The 22,304-nt window shown below is 43.2% G+C and overlaps 2 protein-coding genes across 2 annotated transcripts in view; one reads left to right on the top strand and one right to left on the bottom strand.

Annotated features, from left to right (window-relative positions):
• Positions 1 to 22,304, top strand: part of LOC146634784 (neoverrucotoxin subunit beta-like) — a 368,566-nt gene that overhangs the window by 144,892 nt on the left and 201,370 nt on the right. The window lies entirely within an intron of this gene.
• Positions 4,680 to 20,755, bottom strand: LOC146634786 (uncharacterized). Its single transcript, XM_085343680.1, has 16 exons — positions 20,365 to 20,755; positions 18,593 to 20,225; positions 16,581 to 16,838; positions 15,897 to 16,331; positions 15,028 to 15,480; positions 11,977 to 12,390; positions 9,944 to 10,351; positions 9,096 to 9,527; positions 8,757 to 9,020; positions 8,394 to 8,648; positions 8,062 to 8,310; positions 7,673 to 7,930; positions 5,576 to 5,878; positions 5,213 to 5,482; positions 5,008 to 5,091; positions 4,680 to 4,885 (listed from the first exon to the last, which is right to left on the bottom strand). Exons 1-16 carry the CDS (start codon positions 20,753 to 20,755, stop codon positions 4,819 to 4,821), a joined length of 6,174 nt encoding a protein of 2,057 aa, XP_085199806.1. The 3' UTR covers positions 4,680 to 4,818.

The following is a 22,304-nucleotide window of genomic DNA, read 5'->3' on the forward strand; positions in this document are numbered from 1 at the left end:
GCTTCACCACATCTACGAAATTAAAAGAAAAAGGTTAGTCGTATTAGAACACCTCAACAATTCTCCTCTCGAGTATCTTTGCTCTGGGCCTGCAAACCTGTGTTAAGAAATGAAATCAGTTTAATTATCATGTCAAATCTGTTGAACTTCTGGCTCCACCCAGAGCCTGCATCCCCAGAACTACCTAGAAACAAAACACGAGTGTTAGCATGAACTTGACATTTGAAAACCCCATTTTTCTTTTTTTTTTGCTCGTGTTTTCCTGCAATACCACGTCCTATCACAGGCCCCTACCGGTTGTGCTCTCTTTTTAATACGTTACTATTTTAAAGGGAAAAAACCTCGGACACCTGGACCAGTGTTTGTTATTCCATAACTGTATTTTAATGTCTTACTCTACCATTCCCCTATGTAATTCCTAAATATTGTTTTGGTTCTGACTATTTTCCTCTATAAGATTTAATTGACTTCTACAGTGGCCTGCTATGGTTAATGGTAACACGAACCAAGCAAACATCAGCAAAACCCAAAATTAGCAGCCAAAGGGTTAAGTCTGCCGCTCCACACTCTCAGGTGAACCTACAGTCTCCCCCTCCGGTCTCGCTCATCCTCCTGCTCCTGCCAAAAGCAAAACAAAGTAAAGCATCCACCCTTTTCTTACCGGCGTGGTGAATTGTTTGTCAGCATTTACTAATCCTAACCTTGGTCCGGTCTTTGTCTGTGTCAAGTCAGTCAACACTTCAGTCCACATCGTCAGTCCAGTCACACATTCACTCACACGCATTCACACGAGATATTGCTGATAGTGGAGACACACAACCTATTCCAGTCTCCATCACCAGCAAGATCACGTCATCATTTTTAAAAGAAAAAGCAATTGTTTATGATTTTGGACTGGATTGACTCGCTGCAATCCTTTTAGACAGGAAGTCACACACTGATCGGGTTCCCACAGCCTTCTCCTCAGCCCATTGTAATCTAGAGAAGCTCACCTTATATTTGCTGTCACGAAAATGTTTTAAAGCGCTGTTAATTCAATCTTGCAGGCCTGCTTAGAACAAAAATTAGAAAAAAGAGAGCTGATTATTAAATCATCAAAACATCATCACCATGAGGGTGACACCTGACAGATTTTCTCTAAGTGCACCGTTACAAAAATAATGGGCCCAGTTCTGGACATGTCCATTTATAGAAAAACTCCCTCTGTTGAAAACAGGAAAGCAACCCAAACCTAACTGGCAGAATTAACCTATCACTAAAACAAAAAAACCCAAATCTGCCAGACTAATCACAGAAAAGTTTTTGCTTACTAGTCTAGCAATATGTTGTGGGAAATAGAACTTCGGGGCCATAAACGTTTTGCCCTACTCCTGGCTTAACTACTACTTACATGGTCTGAAATCAGACTTAAAAAATCACTCCCTCTGTTCATTTTCCCCACATCAGATTTTAGTGGTTGTGTCCTGGACAAGTCTCACAGTGTTACTGGAGGCCAAGATAATGATTCAGAGTAAGAATCTGGTTAGATAAAGCTGAAAAAGGCTCCAAATCAAAGTACCATCATACTTTTCATTAGTCTCCAGGTTGATGATTATAAACAGAATTATTGAAGTTTTTATCATTTCAGGCTGAAAATCAACATGAATTTGGTTTGAATCAAAGAAGCTCCTTTAATGTGTGTCATTAAAATCCTCACACAGACTTAAAAAGGCAACATTAACATTAAAATAGACGAATGAAACTTCAGCTGCGAGCTTCATGCAGTCATCCTCAGCAGTTCATAGCAGCCACAGCTCTTTATTACGCAGCTTTGAATTAAAGTGAGTGAAGTGTCAGAGTTTGTGTGAGAAGCTGCTTTATGGACAGCTGTACACACGTCTTTATTATTTCTCCATAAATCAAACACACAGGTTTGTCTGTACATGATTTAAAGTGTGACGTTGTGCAGTTAAAGCTGTTTGTGCGACACTCTGACCTCCTGTGAATGAAATAATGAAATAATAAAATAAATAAATATTTTCTACATATTTCAGACATGAAGCAAACCTTTGATTTCTTACATGTTCATGGATGGATGGAGGTGTATAAACTGCTTCAACATCCCACGTCTTCTGATTAAATATGAACTGTGAACAACACGTAATCATCTGTAAATGGTTTGAGGCACACTGAGGCCACCTACAGGGCAGATGGGGAACAGCAGGGATCAGAAATCATCTGAGATGTTAGTGAGAAGTTAGAACAAACAGACTCAAGATGGCTCTAAGTGATCAAAGTTGATCTAAAACAGAAGATAAATCCAAAGCAAAATCAGATTCATGTGTATCATTTCCAGTTACAGTATAAAATATAAATATAAAATGACTTTGTCCTGATATATAATAAAGATGTTGTTGTTTTTGAGCCCCTGTATTAAAAGTCGATCCAGTTTAAAGTCAGCTTGAGTTTGATGTCTTTATGTCAAAGCTGCTCATGATGTTGAGCTGCTGATGGAATAAAAACAGTGAAAAATCTCCTCAATATAAAAGCTTGTAGTCCAGACTTAAATGTAGCCTGTTGTTAGCTGAGGTCCACACACAGTGTTTGACAGTGTAAACTGTGTGAAAGAGCTGCTGGTGGAGCTCACTAGGATGAGCAGGTGACCATGTGCCACGAGGTGGAGAGCAGCTGGCCTGGCTTTGATTCTGACCCGGGCCACGTCCCCTTTCTCTCTCCCTCGCTCTCACACTGCAGGCCTACTTGTTGATCCTAGAGTATTTAAAAGTAGAATGGGCGGGGCCTGGCGCCTGTGGCCCGGCTGGCCCCTTCCAGGGGGTGGGATGCCCTCAGGCCTCTGGGCCTGAAGCTCGGTCCTCTCTGGCACAGCTGGCTGCCGGCAGAGCCCGCGGGCACGCCACTGCAACCCCCTCTGGCCTCTGCTCCGTAGCTGCGGGGTGACCTCTCCTTTGGGGCTCTACTCAGCTCTTCCCAGGAGGGTGGCACGGTTCCCCCCCTTTGGTGGTCCTCCTCGGGTCCTCGTACTCTGGGGCCTCTGGATGTCTGGGGCCTGGATCTCCTCCATACCTGCTTCATACCCTGGAGGACGGGGCTGCGACTCCCCACACTCCCTAGCAGATCATTACATGGAGAAACCTTTGGAATGCAAGCATGCTGATCCACACAGGTATGCACACAGGTGTACGCATGGGTGTTCACAGACGTGGACTACAGCTTTCTTGGCTGCTGCCTCAAAGCACACTGTGCGCTGTCTATCTTGCGTGCTGCACAATATCGTTTAATGTTTAGTAACTACTGATATCTACTGCTAGCTAGTTTATTGTGATGGTGCTGTTTTTATTATGTTGCTCTTTTTTTTTTGTTTGCTTTCTCTTCTGTTTTTTTTCTCCGTACAGGTGATCCAGGTGTTTTGTTTGTTTTTCTTTCTCTCTTCCCCCCTTCTCACCGTCTCTTCTCCCCTTTGGTTTTCTTTCTCTCCCTCTCTTTCTTTCATTCTTTCTCCCTGTCCTATCCCACAGTCATGTCTGTCCTGTTTGTAGCAACTGAAAATAAAATAAATCCATAATTATAATAAAGGTCAATCAAATGGACCAATATGGCAAGGCCATGATGATCCACTTGGTAAAATAAATCCGCTTGGCATCTTTCTTGGCCTCAAGACAACAATTCTGAAATAATAAAAAAATAAAGGGGGTAGAAAACTGGGCGACACTTGATGGTTTAAACATGCGAGAAGCAGTAGGAGGACACAAGTAGTGATGTTACAGGGAAGAGAAGTTTCAAACAATACAGGCAAATGATCAGGAAAGACGACATCATAAATTTGAAGATTATAAACAGGTAAACCATGAGACAAAACCAGAGTGTGTCCATGTTTATGAGTGGGACCTGTGACAGACTGCAACACATTAAAAGCATCAAGTAGGTTTAAAAAGTCTTTTGCCAGTGGTTTAGTAGGACAACACACATGAATATCACCCAGGATTAAACTTTGCCCTACTTTGTCATTATTTCAGCCAAGAACTCAGAGAAGTCATGAACAAAGTTGCTGTTATATTTAGGTGGACGGTAGATCAGCGCACAGAGAACAGGATGACCCAGCTCAAACATATTCAGGTCAAAACTGGAGAAAGTGACAGTTGGCGAAAAGTATTTCTGTAAACTGTGGCCACTCCTCCACCTCGGCCCGTAGTCCTCGGTGAGTTAAAATACGAACAGTTTGGCGGTGACAGTTCTGAGAAAGCGCTTAACTCACCGTCACTTAGCCAGGTTTCTGTCACACAGAGGAAATCAACATGAACGTTTTATTTGCTAACGACCGAGCGTTAACAAGGGCGATCCTGGTCCATCAGACCGGTGACAGCCATCCAGGGAACCTGTTTCAGTGGCCACAGATTCCGCGGATTCACTGCAGCGAAGACGAGGTGAGAGAAGGCGGGGACACTGGATCTCCTCAGCCGAGCCGACCACAGGTGCCGATAGATTCTTACTTAAATTAAATTTAAATTATATCAAATTGTTTAGTATGAAGCAATTGTGAGAGTTTTTACTGAGACCATAAAACTACATCTCCCTGATGATGACGACCATGACGACGATGTTAAAGATGATGGCGAGTGCTTCACCAGATCTCAAACTGCGTGTGCTCCTTGAAGGCTGCTCTGATGATGATGATGACGACCATGATGATAATGACAACCAGGAGGATGATGATGATGACGATGGTGATGATGGCGAGCGCTTCACCAGATCTCAAACTGCGTGTGCTCCTTGAAGGCTGCTCTGATGATGATAATGGCGATGGTGATGATGGCGAGCGCTTCACCAGATCTCAAACTGCGTGTGCTCCTTGAAGGCTGCTCTGTGCACGATGTTGTTGCTGAAGAGTCTAGAAAGAGACCAAAGCAGAGAGCAGACGTCACTCACACAGAACAACATGAATCCACGTGAGCTCAGGCTGTGAATGATTCCTCTCAGAGTCTGAGAAGAAACTCCTTCATGTTGGCTCACCGCACACAGTGGATGGAGGGGTTGATGGAGAGCAGCTGCAGTAACACATCGGTCGAAGCATCAGTGATCTGATTGTGACTCAGACTGTAACACAAACACAACATGTGGCTCTAACTGATCGCTGCACATTATATTACTGTAGTGTGTGTGAACAGGCTGATGGTTGTTGGTGCCTCCCACAGGAGGATCAGTGTGTGACACTCACTCTAGGACTTGGACTTTGTGCAGATGTGTGATGAGAGGGAGCAGCAGCTGGTCAGTGAGCTGACAGTGACTGAGGTCCAGCTCTGTCAGCCCTTCACACGAGTCCAGCATCTGGACCAAAGCCCCGCAGACCCTCTGATCCAGCGTGCTGTGACTGAGATCCAGCTCTCCACCCAGGGCTGTACACAGGGACACCGCCCGCCTCACTGCGTCCCTCTCACTGTTCACAGGAACCAGAGACAGCAGCTGGAGGAGGACAGTGTTACTGACTCTAAACAGGACAAACAGAGAAACTGTCAGGATGCATCAACACCAGCGTGAACAAGGTTCTCTCTGGTTCAGACTCTTCGGTGGTCTTTCCCACCTGAGGCGGACCCTGTGGAGGACAGGAAACAGCAGGTCCAGCACGCTGTCCTCCACCTCACAGTCTCGCAGGTCCAGCTGTGTGTCCCGGCTGCCCTGTGTCAGGATGGTGGAGACGGCCCTGCAGTCATCAGCAGTCAGACTCAGAGGCTCAGTCTGATCCTCCTCCGGTAGCTCCACACAGGAGGAGCAGGACAGATCCAAGCTGTGCTGCAGAGTCCTCAGCAGGCCTGACGCTGCCTCCTGCTGGACGTCACAGGCAGCACAGCAGTGGATGAACCTCAGCAGCTGGTTCCTGTCAACACTGGAAAGAAACGCATGGAGACAGAAAATCTAAAATGATAGATGCTGCAAACAAACTGCTGGCTCCAATAAAATGTGTTGATCTTTAAAACTAAAGGATTTTAAGAACAGCATCTATGAACTAGCAGCAGACACATTATTGTAATTAGATGTTGGATTTATGCACAGCACTCATGTTATTAAGACAAAGTCACACTGAGCCCAGTTTCCCTGCTTGGGCTGATTGTGCAGGTGGATGTTAACAGATAACAGCTTTAAATGAATAAGGACTCTGTTCATCTGGTAACTCGTTGTTCATGATTTACTGCATTTATCAGATTAAAAGCATCATTTGTCAGCAGTGATGAAGAGTGAATGTCTCCTTTGTGTCCAGGAAGCCACAGAAACACAGCATGTAGCAGATTATTTTAATGGGTCCAGTTCAAATGTGTCTGCAGACAAACTTGTGATTTGCAGCCTTCAGCTTGTTGTTCGAGCAGCTGACAAAAGTAGCCCAGGAGGTGTAATGACAACACTTGATAATAACTATAATTAATACAATTAAATTGTTAATTCGACCAATTTTAATTCACTAAGATTAAAATGACAATAACGCTGATGATACCATTTGGTAAAACCACAAATGAGACACACAAATCAGAAGCAACAAGTCAGAGGCTGCAGTTTGGGAAACACTGAAGACCACCAGAAATGTTTGGGCCTCATTTGTAAACTTCACCAAATGATTTCCAATAATATATTTTAAACAATTATCTGTATAATTAATGAGAAATTGCAAAGCTGACATTTGTAAACTTTGTAAATAATTCATGAATATTGTGTGACATCTAAAAACAGGACGGCTAAGCTGCAGTGTGTTCAGCGATAAGTCGGCCCTTGGGTGTAAATAAAAAAAAAATCAAACTTTTGATTAGTCTGAATTTCTTTGTTGTTTAGTAAAGTTTGTGTTGGATTAAAATACAACAAACGGCTCTCACTGTTGCCATGACAGCGGGCTAATGCTAAGCTGCAGTGTGTTCAGCGATAAGTCGGCCCTTGGGTGTAAATAAAAAAAAATGAAACTTTTGATTAGTCTGAATTTCTTTGTTGTTTAGTAAAGTTTGTGTTGGATTAAAATACAACAAACGGCTCTCACTGTTGCCATGACAGCGGGCTAATGCTAAAGAAAAGCGTGTGTGACTCTCTGAGACTAAACAACAGTCGGGGGCGGGGCATCTGTGATGAAACCCTCGATGATAAGTAGTGAAATAAACATCTGGTCATCATTAAAGAACACATACCATAGTGAGAACATGTTGTTTGTGTCATCAGAGTGTAATTATCGTCTCTTTCCAACTATGATATATAAGATAGGAAGCTTCACCACATTGTTGTTCGTACATGTCGCCACTATGAGCGCCACTATCAGCGGCTCTGGGATTCTTTTCCAGGAAAACTGAACTCAAAGCCGTCTTCAAACCAGCTTACTGTCTGTAAACATCAACATGAACCAGTTACTGTTTGATCCTGTTTCCTGTTCCGTGTTTGCTACGGTGACCCTGGGTTGTTAGACAGGCGCCCACTAATAAAATGTGTTATTGTTGCTGTTGTTGTTATTATTACTGCTCTACCTTTAAATGATGTTCACTCTGCCTGCTGTTTGAAACTTTCCTTGTAGTTTCTTGTTCAACTGTTCGTGTAATCTGTTCCACACTAACAGTAAAATGTTAGCTTGTTTTTGAAGCATTATGTTACAATAAAGTGTGTTGTTCAGCAATCACACAGCGCAGCACAGAAACGAGCTCTAATATCTGACCTGAGACGAGAAACGCTGTCCAGCATGAGCAGGATGGACTCTACTCCCCCTGCTGGTATGGAGGTCCACAGCAGGTTCAGTCTGACTCCGTCTCCGTGTCTGAGGATGAAGATCAGAGCAGCACAGTCCACTGAGTCCAGCTGTCTGCAGCTCAGGCTGATCACATGACCGAGTGACCTCAGCAAACTGGGAACAGCGTGACTGTCGTGAGCTCTGTAGAGCTCTCTGATGGAGCTCATCACAAAGCTGGGACTGGGCCTGAAAACAAAGAGTTTATTTCCAACTTTGTTTAAAGGATCCATGAAGTGCTGATTAAAGATGAGACAGCATTTCAAATCCTCCTGATTAATCAGCAGAAACTGTGTAAAAGATCAAACCACATTCAGCACCTTTTAAACACAATCCTGTCCAGAAAGGGAAGCAGACGTGTGGTCTCCTCCTGTAAGAACAGGTTCTTCCTCAGGTCCACAGTGATGGTCGGAGCCGACGGCTGCTGCAGCAGATAGTGAAGCAGCTCCCAGCTCAGGCAGCAGGAGGTCAGGTCTCCACCAACCTTACTCAAGAAGGACAACGTCAAGTCCTTGTCCTGGGTTTCATGGAGGAGAGACAGGAGCTGCTGGAAGCTCTCTTCACTCAGTCTGCAGAGATCATCAATAGAAAATAAGCTTTGAAGTAAAAATCGACATTTTATTTGTCCTGTGATGTTCAGAAAGACATTTACTTGACTGTCAGAGGACCATGATGGAGCAGCAGTGCAATGAGACCCTGAGCAGGGATGCAGGTCTCAGTCAGGTCTAACCGTCCGACTGTCCAGTATCTCAGCAGGGAAGCCAAACTACTGACGGCCCTCAACAATACTCTGTGTGATGGTCGGGCTTTCTTAGGCACAAGAGAAAGCTCTTCAACAGCCAGCCGACGGGCCGCTCTGCCTCTTCTTACCCACTGAGACAGCAGCAAGGACATGTCGATGGAAAGCCTGAAGAACGAAGAGACGAAAGAGCAGAAATGATGAACACCAAGAACTAAAGATTCACATAGAAATGATGTTAGAAGAGCAGGAGAGAGTCATGGTTTCACTTCCTGCCTCAGACTGTGTAGTTGTGTTGTGTGTCTGAAGAGCAGAGCGCCTCCTCTGGCAGACATCTTGCTGGGTGTGAGGATGAGATCCACTTTAGAGCCGCACATTTTGAGAACTCTCCCCACAGACCAGCAGCTTCTCCTGTGTAACGCTCCTGTTAGCAGCAGCTGGAAGCCCAGCAGCTGCAGCAGAGACTCCAGCTGCTGGGCCTCCTCTCTGGATCTTACAGACATGGATGTGCACACACTCTGGAAGAATTCTGGACCACAGCTGGAACACAGTGAAGATGGGATCAGAGAACATGCTGGAAACGTTCTGCAAATGAAACCATCACGACTTATTTACCTGAGCTGTGAGATAAAAGGCAGACACTGCAGCAAACTCCTCACTTCACTCTCTTCATGTGAGCAGCCTCTCAGCTCCACTTGTTTCTTCTCTGGTTGGAGTTTCAGCAGCTCCAGGAGGATGGAGGTCTTTCTCTCTGAGAGGTCTATGGACCAGACTGCAGGAGCTGACTGGAAAACTGGCTGTAATGATGGAAGGACACTCAGACCTGTTTCAGTCTCACAGTCCTTCACATGGGAGCACAGATCCAACAGGAAGTCACTCTGATAATACAGATTTATGTGTCTCTCATGAAGAGGGAATGTCTGATATGTGCACACTGATGCTAACAGCTCCAGGATCTTCTCTCCTGTCTGCTGCTCTCTCTCTGCTGCTGCACAGAACAGACTCACAAAGATCCTGACTGCTACATGACGATTCCAAACATCAACACTGGAACAATAAGAAGGAAACATTTAGAGATGATTTGATGTGAGCTGCATAAAAACAGCCACACACTGCTGATGGACTCCATCTGGTCCATGTTTCCTGTACATAATGACGCTCCATGTTAAATATAACATAAATGAGGGAAACATATCATCTCAGTTGCAGCACATAACTAATTTATTAATCCTCATATAAACAAGAAAACACAAATATTTTAGAAATTTGTCAAAATTCCACTTTTAGAAGCTTCTTTAAATCAAGAAGAGACGGTAAAAACTTTACTTTAAGATTAAATGAATAGAAAAGTTGTTTTCTGCTTTCTTTGTAAAGTAACTATATACTATGTGTATACTGCATGTGGTGAACGCATGTTCTCCATCAAAACTCTTCACTAAGCTTCTGAATACAATCTGACTTACCTGAGCTGTGAGATAAAAGGCAGACACTGCAGCAAACTCCTCACTTCACTCTCTTCATGTGAGCAGCCTGTCAGCTCCACTTGTTTCTTCTCTGGTTGGAGTTTCAGCAGCTCCAGGAGGATGGAGGTCTTTCTCTCTGAGAGGTCTATGGACCAGACTGCAGGAGCTGACTGGAAAACTGACTGTAATGATGGAAGGACACTCAGACCTGTTTTAGTCTCATAAGAGTACAGGTCCAGGAGGAAGTCACACCATTTCTCTTTAAGAGGACTGTTTTTGTATCTGCACACTGATGCTAACAGCTCCAGGATCTTCTCTCCTGTCTGCTGCTCTCTCTCTGCTGCTGCACAGAACAGACTCACAAAGATCCTGACTGCTTCATGATGAAGTGACCTCAAAGGAAGAACACTGTAATAATAAGAAGGAAACATTTAGAGATGATTTGATGTGAGCTGCATAAAAACAGCCACACACTGCTGATGGACTCCATGTTGTATATAATGAAAGTCCATTTAAAGCCATCTTCCATCAGAGCAGCTGAACAGTGTTCTTAGACAGTTACTGACTCACAACACAAACACTCAGCCTGTGTGTGAAATCACTGCGTTCTGAACTGTAACTGTTATTTTGTTCGCTGTCTGACTTTAGAGAGTCAAACACTAAACATCAACAATGCAGAAACACACAGAGGGGAACAACAACATCTACAACAGCAGCTTCACCTGCTGCTCACATCACACACCTCTCTGCTGTCTGACATCTTCATCTGCTCACTATAGAGCTGCTACCACCATCATCATCATCATGCTCAGTAAAACAAAGTCAGAGATAAAGTCCAGCTGCATGTAACTCATTCATTTACTGAGTTATGTCACTGAAGGACTCGTTGAGTTTGCTTTCATGCTGTTTCCATGGCGATGATGGATTCAGGTGTAAAGGATGTTTCTGGCATGTGTGCACTCCAACACTCTGCAGCAGGAGCTCAGTCACATGATCCTATCAAATATAAATCTAACCTTTCTGATGAGAACTGTCAGGTTTTGTATTGTTGATTGTCATTTATGCTTAGAAATATCTACTTATATATGATTAGAGTTTTATAATTAGTTGTAGATTGGTAGAGGTTTGATCCTTAATAGTCTGCAAACTTTGTGTGCACACCTACATCCTGGGAGCGTGGGAGAGGTCGTACCTTGTCTTTATGTTTTATGGCAGGATAAACGTGGCTGTGTCTGTTTTAGGCTAAGTGCCGTTTGTTTAGATGAACTGCTGGACTTCCAGACCAGCAGGTTTAGGGAAGTCATTTATGGGGTCACACACACACACACACACACACACACACACACACACACACACACACACACACACACACGCACACACGTTACTCTTTGTGTGTATGTAGACGTCGTATGTTAATGAACCTATGCATATTCATGTAACCTCAATAAAAGAGCAGTGTTACGGGGAACGGACGAGAGCAACTGGGGTCAAGCAAAGGAACAGCGTTTGTCCGGTTCTCTCCCGTGCACGAGGAACATGAAGAACTTTGCCTACTTCGTGTCTTGCTTGCTGTGTAATTATATTGTCTTCAATGTTCCTGCAAATAGGTTCAAGCTACAAACCTATCACAGTGCACTCCAACTCTCTGCAGCAGGAGCTCAGTCACATGATCCTATCAAATATAAATCTAACCTTTCTGATCAGAACGTCTTTATTCTAGATGCTGATAAGCATTAAAAGTCGTCTGATATTTATAGAAAATATGAAACTTCATAGCAACAAACAGCTGAACACGTCAGTGAAACACAGGGATGGACTGAGAACGTTTCCCTCTGAAATATGACAGAGTCTGAATACATTTATAACATGATCCATGTAGATGAGGTCAAACGTATGATGCTGATGACAAACAGGCAGCACAAGACAAAATCATCACTTTACAATTCATGGAGCTCCAAATATTTCCATCACTTATTTTCACAGCACATCTTCTCTTACAGATATTTGACTCATGTGAAGAGCATGTTATTTACCTGAGCTGTGAGATAAAAGGCAGACACTGCAGCAAACTCCTCACTTCACTCTCTTCTTCTTCTTTTCCTCGCCATATCAACAGCTCCACTTGTTTCTTCTCTGGTTGGAGTTTCAGCAGCTCCAGGAGGATGGAGGTCTTTCTCTCTGAGAGGTCTATGGACCAGACTGCAGGAGCTGACTGGAAAACTGGCTGTAATGATGGAAGGACACTCAGACCTGTTTCAGTCTCATAAGAGTACAGGTCCAGGAGGAAGTCACACCATTTCTCTTTAAGAGGACTGTGTTTGTATCTGTACACTGATGCTAACAGCTCCAGGATCTTCTCTCCTGTCTGCTGCTCTCTCTCTGCTGCTGCACAGAACAGACTCACAAAGATCCTCGTTCGGTCTTCATCTGATGTCTCAGCATCAACTCTGCAACAATAAGAAGGAAACATTCAGTGATGATTTGATGTGAGCTGCATTAAAACAACCACACACTGCTGACACACTTTGCAATGTTTGTGAGTTTAATCTGGATCTTTGCTGATTTTCTGTCTTCAGTAAAATGAAACTTTGATAAAAATCAGAGTCTGTTTATTTCTTTGGAAGTCAGCAAACTCATAAATTGAGCAGAGGATCAAATAATTATGTCACTGCTGTAAAAAGGTAGAACACTGTGAGAACAGCTGTAATACAGTGTTGTATTATTCATGTACGTCGGAGTATTTGGAGAGTTTAGATTTTATATTTGCTATGGTCACTGAATCCTGGTATTTCGTGGTTTAATGCAGTAACGTCTGTTTTCTACAATGTTTATATGACAGGAAATGCTGTTTGTGTTGGATTCTCTATGATGAAGGAGATGGCGAGCCACCTCTGAACCTCATCACCTCCTTAGCCTGAGCAGCTGCTCTGAGCTTTCACTGTGCCAGACGAGGAGGCCACGCCCCCTTTTCCAGCCTTCACCTGAGTTCACCTGTGTGAAAGCACAGCACCAAACAGCTTAGCTGCTGTGTTTCACTCAGGAGCACTTTGGAAGTGAAGCTGACTGGACGTCTTTACTAAAACTGACTGACTACAAACCAGAGGAGCCAACGACAGAACTTCCAAACTCTTCAACATCCCAGAGACACTTTGCTGCATCATCAGGTGACTCCTTGTGATGAGGGAGCAGCTAAAGTAACCTTGATCGCTTCAATATCAACACTGTGTTCGTGCTGTTTACACTCGTCTGTGACGCTGTGTGAAATATTCACTAGTGTTTTGTGATCATTCACATTTGATTTGATAGAAGAAGTTTCAGGACATTGAAGTTACAGCTCTGAGTGGCTCCAGCTGCTCAGTGAGTCTCTTCCTCTCTTAAAGCCTCAAACTCACACTCTGGCCCTGCACATTTAATATTCTGCAAACCTTCAGTGAGTTATGTTTGCACTGTGTGATCAATATTTGTATGTTCTGTATCACTTTGTGCGTTTTCCTTTTCCTGTCATGAAGACAGCTCAGACCTGCTGGCGTCTCCAGGTCCTGCTGAGCTTTCAGGTTATGTGATAAATGCTTTGGAAGTCATGGATGGGCCTCACTTTAGACCAGCTCACACAACATACTTCACTAACAACCAGTAACTGTCTGGATTAACTCAGGAATATCTGTAACACATGTACAACTTTATAAAGTGTTCGTCCATCATTGGAAAAGTATCAGACTGCTGTCATTGAACATGTTATATTTGAGCCTCTTCAGCAAAACTTCATCATGTGTATCCATGTTTATGAACGACATACTGAGGAGGAGCAATGCTTCATAAATGATGAAACAAGTATTAACTAACACTAATGCTGAAGAGTGTGCAGCTGTTATAAAGTGTTAGCAGCAAAACACTAAACATCAACAATACAGAAACACACAGAGGGGAACAACAACATCTACAACAGCAGCTTCACCTGCTGCTCACATCACACACGTGGAAATCACATATTTACTAACATTTTACAGTTAATTCATTTAGATTAAGATTTGTTTACACTGAAAATTAGACTCAATTAATATTTTCTGGTTCAGAAAAGTCTTAAACACAAAGATTCACATGTTAGTGGCCACGTTGAGCCTCCTGTCAGTGTTTAGTTTCACCAGACTAGCTCTCTGTACCTGGCTATATCACCATGGTAACAGATGCTGAACACAGCCTGGTGTAGATCAGGTTATGTTCAGTGTCAGATTAAAATCAGCTGTAAGTGACACATTTTCTCTGAGTCTTTTATGTCCAGTCTGCTCTGAGCTGGAGCTCATGATAACATGAACGTCACAAACTCCTTCACCAGATTGTGTGTCAGAGCTGAATGCAGCGAGTAACCTTTCATGTTTAAGTGGATCGAGGTCAAAGTGTCACAGCTTTAATGTGCAGCTGTCAGCTTACAAATAAACTGCAGCACAGAGCGCTCACACACATTCATTCATTCACATGTTAATGATTGCTACCAGCATCGCTTAGTCTCCTTTGATGCAGCAACAGTGTTGCCTGTGTTGTTATAGTTACATATTGTTTATAGCTCTGTGTCACCTGTTAATGTAACAATATTTCTTATTAATGGAGGTGAAATCAGTGGGTCTACTTTGTGTGGAAGAAGACAGAAATAACGTATGAATGGTCGTTGTGTGGATGTGGAGAAGAGAGGCCCCAAATGCAGGCTGAAGCTGAACATCCTGGATGACTCAAACTGTTTCCCTCTGCAGTGAAAGCTGCTTGATGCTGTTTTGTTTTAAAGCCCATCAGAAACACATAAATACCTTAACAGTACAATTTTTATTAATATTTGTAATGAAGCTTTTTTCCCAGGAGGTCTTAGTGATGCTGTAAATGTCACTAAGTGCAGTTTTATTCTCACAGACAAACTGTCACATGTTAAAAAACTGTTGAAGGTAAACGTTACAAATTTGTGGACTCATTTCTATAAACTGGCTTCAATCAAGCAGCAACTAAATTGTCAAATAGAGCTAAAATATTTTCATAATTATTTTCAGCACTCATTCATTGACAGACAGACTTTATTGTGTGAAGAGCGTGTCGTGTACCTGAGCTGTGAGATAAAAGGCAGACACTGCAGCAAACTCCTCACTTCACTCTCTTCATGTGAGCAGCCTCTCAGCTCCACTTGTTTCTTCTCTGGTTGGAGTTTCAGCAGCTCCAGGAGGATGGAGGTCTTTCTCTCTGAGAGGTCTATGGACCAGACTGCAGGAGCTGACTGGAAAACTGGCTGTAATGATGGAAGGACACTCACACCTGTTTTAGTCTCACAGTCCTTCACATGGGAGCACAGATCCAACAGAAAGTCACTCTGATACTGCTTCAGATCATCATCATCATAGAAGTAGCTCTCATGAAGAGGGAATGTCTGATATGTGCACACTGATGCTAACAGCTCCAGGATCTTCTCTCCTGTCTGCTGCTCTCTCTCTGCTGCTGCACAGAACAGACTCACAAAGATCATCACTGCTCCATGGAGACGTGACCTCAGAGGAAAAACACTGTAACAATAAGAAGGAAACATTCAGTGATGATTTGATGTGAGCTGCATAAAAACAGCCACACACTGCTGATGGACTCCATCTGGTCCATGTTTCCTGTACATAATGACGCTCCATGTTAAATATAACATAAACGAGGGAAACATATCATCTCAGTTGCAGCACATAACTAATTTATTAATCCTCATAAAAACAAGAAAACACAAATATTTTAGAAATTTGTCAAAATTCCACTTTTAGAAGCTTCTTTAAATCAAGAAGAGACGGTAAAAACTTTACTTTAAGATTAAATGAATAGAAAAGTTGTTTTCTGCTTTCTTTGTAAAGTAACTATATACTATGTGTATACTGCATGTGGTGAACGCATGTTCTCCATCAAAACTCTTCACTAAGCTTCTGAATACAATCTGACTTACCTGAGCTGTGAGATAAAAGGCAGACACTGCAGCAAACTCCTCACTTCACTCTCTTCATGTGAGCAGCCTCTCAGCTCCACTTGTTTCTTCTCTGGTTGGAGTTTCAGCAGCTCCAGGAGGATGGAGGTCTTTCTCTCTGAGAGGTCTATGGACCAGACTGCAGGAGCTGACTGGAAAACTGGCTGTAATGATGGAAGGACACTCAGACCTGTTTTAGTCTCACAGTCCTTCACATGGGAGCACAGATCCAACAGGAAGTTAATCTGATATTTGTCATTGTAATGAGAATTAAGAGGGAATTTCTGATAAGAGCAGACTGATGATAGCATGTTGAGGATCTTCTCTCCTGTCCTCTGTTCTCTCTCTGCTGCTACAATGAAGAGATTCATCAACAACTCAGTTTGATCTGAGAGATTTCCTGATGACTGACAGAAACTGGAAGAAAGAAAAGGAAACACGATGTGATGATTTGATCTGAGAACAACAAACAGAAACAAGCAGCACTGACACGTCCTAGATTTGTCTCAGATAAATATCTCCAGCATTAAAAGTACATTAAAGACATAAGGTCAGTACTACAGTTGGTTCAATTATTTCTATAAAGTAACTCGACTGGATTTTAAACCACAATTGAAGATCACATGAAAACATTGAGTGTTTAATAAGTAAAACCAAAGAGCATACCTGAGTGAGTGGATGTGGGGTAAATGGTGTAAGAGGAATGAGCTCGCACTTTGACAGACTCTGTGATCACAGTGAAGGCAGACTTTCACCTTCCTCTTCCTCTTCTGCAGGACTCTCACAGCTCGGTCATACAGTTGTGTTTCACTGTTGACTGGGAGGTGCAGCTGATTCTCAGTGAAGTCAAGTAAACTCACGTAATCCACGTCCACCTCACTCAGAAGAGAAATGCTCCACAGCTGGCGTGACAAGGAGTCACTCCTACAGTTGGAAGGTTGGTAGAGAACTTCATTAGTTCACATGTAATCAGCTGCTGAGAACAAAGTCTATTTGTGTAGATTCATGCTGAAACTGAAGAACCATGTTCGCCTTTTTCATGCAAAACTCCTAATTTGTGCAAAGCTGCCAGAGGCTTAAGAGGATTGACTCTGCATACGATATAAACCAGAGACGGGTGAGCTGATGTGAGTTTGCAGCCTTCAAGGTTTAGAAAGTAAATCTTAAACAAGTGTAAAATCTACATTCAAAATGCGAACAGATATAGTCAGCAGAGTCACCGCAGTTTGAACAGGATGTAAGAATCATTCTGTCTACAGAAATAACACCATATAAGACACATGTGGAGCTTCAAATGTTAGAGATCCTGCAGCTGGCTTTTGGGGCTGTGCAGGGCTCTCTCTTCTGGAAGATGATTGAATAAAAAGAAATATAAAATGTTTTGACCACTATGAGTCAGATTTTCTCTGTTCTATCATGGGGACAAAAGAATCTGGGTTTAATACTAATTTACTTCTTGTAGCAGTTTTTATCTCTGGTTATAAGGACAACTTTACCCTCCTAGGATGTGGCGCCCACATATGGGGACATCACATTTTGGTTGCCTACTAGACAACAATACTAAGTTTTGCTCTTTCAAATGAACCACGTGGCTCAAAGGGGCACAATTGTTGTTTCTCCTTTTGTTTTTGTACTCAGGAAAAATGCTGCTGTGTTCAGACACCAAATAAAGAGTTTTGTACATCATTACTCAATTGTGACTGTATAGTGTTCTACTATAAAGTCACAAGAGCAAAAAGAAATGTAAAATGCATGAAAGAGTTTGGGTGTTAGGAGGTTAATGGACTGATCATTGCTGACGTGTTTGGGTCTTGCTGTTTGGTTAGAAACTAAAAAACAAAGATACTTCTCTTAAATCTTAAAGGTTTTGACTCACTGTCAGCTTGTTTGTTGTGTTCAGGAGATGAGCTAATATTTATAATTCATTGTACATTAATGAGAAAACTGTATTGAACTAGCAGACTAACAACATGAAAATCTATCTAAAGACATTTTTGTAAAGGAAATCCTTATATTTATGTTTATATGTGAACTAGAGGGTGAGACATTTTGACTTAGTGGATTTTAACTGAACACAAGGTAACAAAGGCAGTATGTTTCTCATTGGAGAATAAAAGCTATACGTGTCTGCCTGATAACTCAGGAGTAACAGCTACAAATGAACACAGCATTAATCTGGCAGATAGGTCTGTTACTCTAACCTTACTTTGGGTTGTCTTTAGCACTGCTCATGGCCTCTGATCGTGAAATTAACTTCACAATAATTATGAGACCATGGGTCAGTGTGATGCAGTGGTGCTAGTTTACAAGTTAAATGTGCTTCAGCTGAGACTGAAAATGTCTTAAATAAGTAATAAAATCTCTCATTCAAATGACAAACGTCCAGGTAAAAGCTAGTTAGCTTTCTGGGATCCCCTCACCTGGATTACTATGTATGCATCAAGACTAAAGAATAATGTTACCAAATACCCAAAGACTACGTACAAACTTTCTGCTGTCTACAACTCACTGGAAACATGATGAAACAAAGCTGAAACAAATCCTTCTCACTACTATGTTTTCATTTTTCACTTTAAGAAAAACACATACTGCTCTAAATCACTGAATGCTTTACATTTAAAACATTAAAAACAGATGTACAGAACCCTTTAACTTCAGATCTAAATGTTCTCACTTACCTTTGAAGTTTGCTGAGGCATCCCAGCAAAGGCCTCATTCCCTGTTTTGATGCTGTTGTATCCTCCAGGTTCAGCTCTATTTTCCTCTCCTGACTCTGGCTGATTACATAGGCCAGAACACAACACTGCTGAGGATCAAGAGTCTCTCCACTCGCATCAATACAGTAGTCCAGTTTATCCAGGAGACAGAGGCAGGCATCAGGTGACTGAGACTCATAGAGGCATTGACATAAGAACATTAAGTCCACTTCACAGTCTTCACTGTCACTACAACCTACAAAGGTGGTCACCAAGTGTTTGAAGAACCAGTCAGACGTGTCTCTGAGCTGCTGAGGAGGAAGGAGACCTTCTAACAAATCAGTGTTCTTCTCATTCAACAGTCCACACAGGAAAGGGACCAAGTGTTTCATGTGTTTGCTGCCCTGAACCAGACACTGCTGTAGAACACATCTGGTCTTCTCTGGATCCTTTAAGACCCACAGAGCTGCAAAAAACTCCTGAACCGTGTAGTGGAGAAAGGCACACAAGGGTTTCTTTACAGTTGGGCTGATTTGAATCAGAAGCTTGCTCAAAATGGCCAAATTAGCACAGCTGTCTAGCTTGGGCAGTGATGTTAGGCTCACATTTTTCCCTTCTGTTGCACAAAAAGCTGCCTGAGATAAAGACAGTATTGCATCCCATTTAGTGCTTTCATTTTCAGGTGTCTTGGAAACATTTCTCTGATTGCAGAAATGGAGGATATTGAGGTATATTTCAGTAACTGTGCAGGGATGTGGAGAGAAATCTGAGCCCTCAAAGCTAAAGCAGGCGACCACCATCAGGGCGTACATGGGGACGTGGCAAAGAGAGAATAACTCCAGGTTACACAAGACTTTGTTGAGGTGGTTCTCACTCAGATTCTTGGATAAGTACTCTCTGATGCCCTGCTCACTGAAGCCTTTCACTTCCACTCTGAGACAGTCCCAATCCAACAGGAAGTCTGCTGACTCCACCTCTGGTCTGCAATTGATGATGATCTTTGCTTCAGGTAGAAGGGTCTTCTGTATGAGCTCCAGCACTGCAGACTGAGTTGATGTAGAGGGAACATTTGGTACTCCATCAAAAATGATGGTAACACTGTCAGCATTATTCTTTATGTCCACTAAGACCTCATCGTTGCCTTCATCTGGTTCACAGAACACACTGAAGAGAAGATCCTCCAGTTTATGGACCTCTGTGATGTTGGGTGTTTCTCTCATATCAAAGTAGAACATGTAATCTAGATCCTTGTTATCTTTCTCTGACCACAGTTTCAAAATCTGATGGACCACAGCTGTTTTCCCAGTTCCAGGTTTTCCTACCAAAAGGATTTTTCTTTCATATGTTTTCAGCAGTTCACTGGGAGAGGTTCCATGTTTGTCCTCGGGTATGTAGGCCTTGAGTTTTTTAGTGCGAACCTTCCTGCTTTTCTTGATCTTTGACTTTTTTATTTTGGATGCTGAAGCCTGTCCTGGTGTGTCTAACACAAGTGAAGTGTAGGACAAAGACGTCTCCTTGTTGAACAGGACTGCTTTACTTTGGATCCATGATCTTTCTGAAATCTTCTGAGCTTTAAATTTCAACTTTTGCTGGTATCTGTGACACGGTTTAGGGCCTGAAAGAAAAGAGGTGTAGGAGAAATTTATTAAAAATTGATTTAGGGATTTAACTCATGTGTCACTGAACAGCACAGCATTATAAAAGAGTGTGATCACGAGAAATCTTGCCACAGACTTCAGTTTGTTTAAAAATACCTTGTAAATCTGTTACATCCATGTTGGTGTCATCCTTGAAGGAAAAGCAGCTGATCCAATAGTTCAGGTCAAATTTGTCTTGTGAAGAGGAATCTGATGCTGTAATTTCCAGAAAAGATGGCGGCCTTTCTGTTCTTCTCTTTCTTGTTATGTCAATAATCCTGAGAAACTCATAGCAGGCTGCGTCCCCCTTTTTTATGACACGGTTCACAATCTCTCTGGTTTTGTCAAAGTCGTCACCCGCTGTCTTTATTTTACTGACTTCTTCCTCTGAGAAAACTTCTTTCTGGTAGAGATGCTCTACAATCCCATTGAGCCCCTTTAATGTTCCCACCAGTTTGGGCTTGGCCCTCCTGACGTACTCCACAGCGGACTGAGATGTACAAGCCATGTTTCCTTTATTTCATGTACAAGCCATGTTTCCTTTATTTCCTGGGTTTCTGTTGAAAAAAATGTGGATTTAAACAAAATGTAATTCATTTCAAAGATTCAGACTAATATATAATTTTGATGTTGCTCCTGTTCCTAGCATTGCTAGGCTTTGTTTTAAATTGATGTGAAACATCAAGATGGCGCCGGTGAGGTCGGCTGCCGTCACGACTGCTCCGACCACTTTTTCTTTGTCTTTGCTTTTTAAGTTAGTTTTCAGCGTTTCTAAATCGGCAAAATCATCACCATTGGGTACATTAGGTATGACCGTGACACTCTTGTTTCTATTGGTATACAATGTACTCACATTTCGAAGTTTTTAACTCCGGATCCGAGCTGGCCGAGTGAGATCTTGAGGGAGAACAAAGGGAAGCGGCGGCCTAGAGGGAAGCGAGCCGGCGTCAGGAACAGGCTGAGAGCTCGTGCACACCGCACACCTCTGCCTAGCATCCTGCTCGCCAACGTCCAGTCACTGGAGAACAAGCTTGACGACCTCAGGGCCAGGATAAAGTTCCAGAGAGACATTCGGGACTGCAATCTCCTCTGCTTCACCGAGACATGGCTGAACCCAGCGGTGCCGGACCACGCCATCCAGCCGGCCGAGTTCTTCTCGGTTCACCGCATGGACAGGACACGGGACTCGGGGAAGTCAAGGGGAGGTGGCGTGTGTTTAATGGTGAACAACAACTGGTGCAACAGTGCGAACGTTGTTCCTCTCACACGCTCCTGCACACCAAATCTGGAACTACTGTCCATCATGTGTCGCCCTTTTTATCTACCTCGGGAATTTACATCGGTCATTGTAAGTGCCGTTTATATTCCACCACAAGCGGACACGGTCACCGCCTTATGCGAGCTGCATGAGGCACTCACACAGCACCAGACACAACACCGGGACGCTGCGCTTATTGTGACGGGGGACTTTAATAGCGCCAACCTCAAACGCGCAGCGCCGAACTTTTATCAACACATCACCTGCCCCACCAGAGGTGAAAGGACACTGGACCACTGCTACACTACGGTCAAGGACGGCTACAAGGCACAATCCCGCCCTCCGTTTGGCAAATCTGATCACACCGCCATCTTCCTCATGCCAAAATACAAACGAAGGCTGAAACAGGAAGTTCCGGTTCAGAGGAAGGTCGCGCGCTGGACGGATCAATCAGTGGCCGCGTTACAGGACGCACTCGATGACGCAGACTGGGGCGTGTTCAGAAACAGCTCCGATGATGACGTCAACGTGTTTACGGAAGCGGTTGTGGGATTCATCCGGAAACTAGCGGATGATACCGTGGAGACAAAGACTATCAAAACGTTTCCCAACCAGAAGCCGTGGGTGGATAAAACCATCCGCGACGCTCTGAGATCCCGCACCGCTGCCTACAACACGGGACTCACGACGGGGGACATGGACCCGTACAAAGCCGCGTCATATAACGTGCGGAGGGCGGTGAAAGAGGCGAAGCAGCGCTACGGGAGGAAACTAGAGTCACAACTCCAACAGAGTGACT

This window comes from Diplotaxodon limnothrissa, linkage group LG3 (assembly GCF_057381915.1).
Source record: "Diplotaxodon limnothrissa isolate DT_005_m linkage group LG3, D_limnothrissa_male_GT1.1, whole genome shotgun sequence".
In the NCBI taxonomy this organism is placed as follows: domain Eukaryota; kingdom Metazoa; phylum Chordata; class Actinopteri; order Cichliformes; family Cichlidae; genus Diplotaxodon; species Diplotaxodon limnothrissa.

Bases quoted from the DNA above. Each gene is read 5' to 3' on its own strand.
- LOC146634786 (XM_085343680.1), bottom strand. From the start codon at position 20,755: ATGGCTTGTACATCTCAGTCCGCTGTGGAGTACGTCAGGAGGGCCAAG. The intron at 9,528-9,943 runs GTAAGTCAGATT...TTATTGTTCCAG, and splicing joins CCTTTTATCTCACAGCTCAG to TGTTGATGTTTGGAATCGTC. The intron at 7,931-8,061 runs GTGCTGAATGTG...CTTTGTTTTCAG, and splicing joins GACAGGATTGTGTTTAAAAG to GCCCAGTCCCAGCTTTGTGA.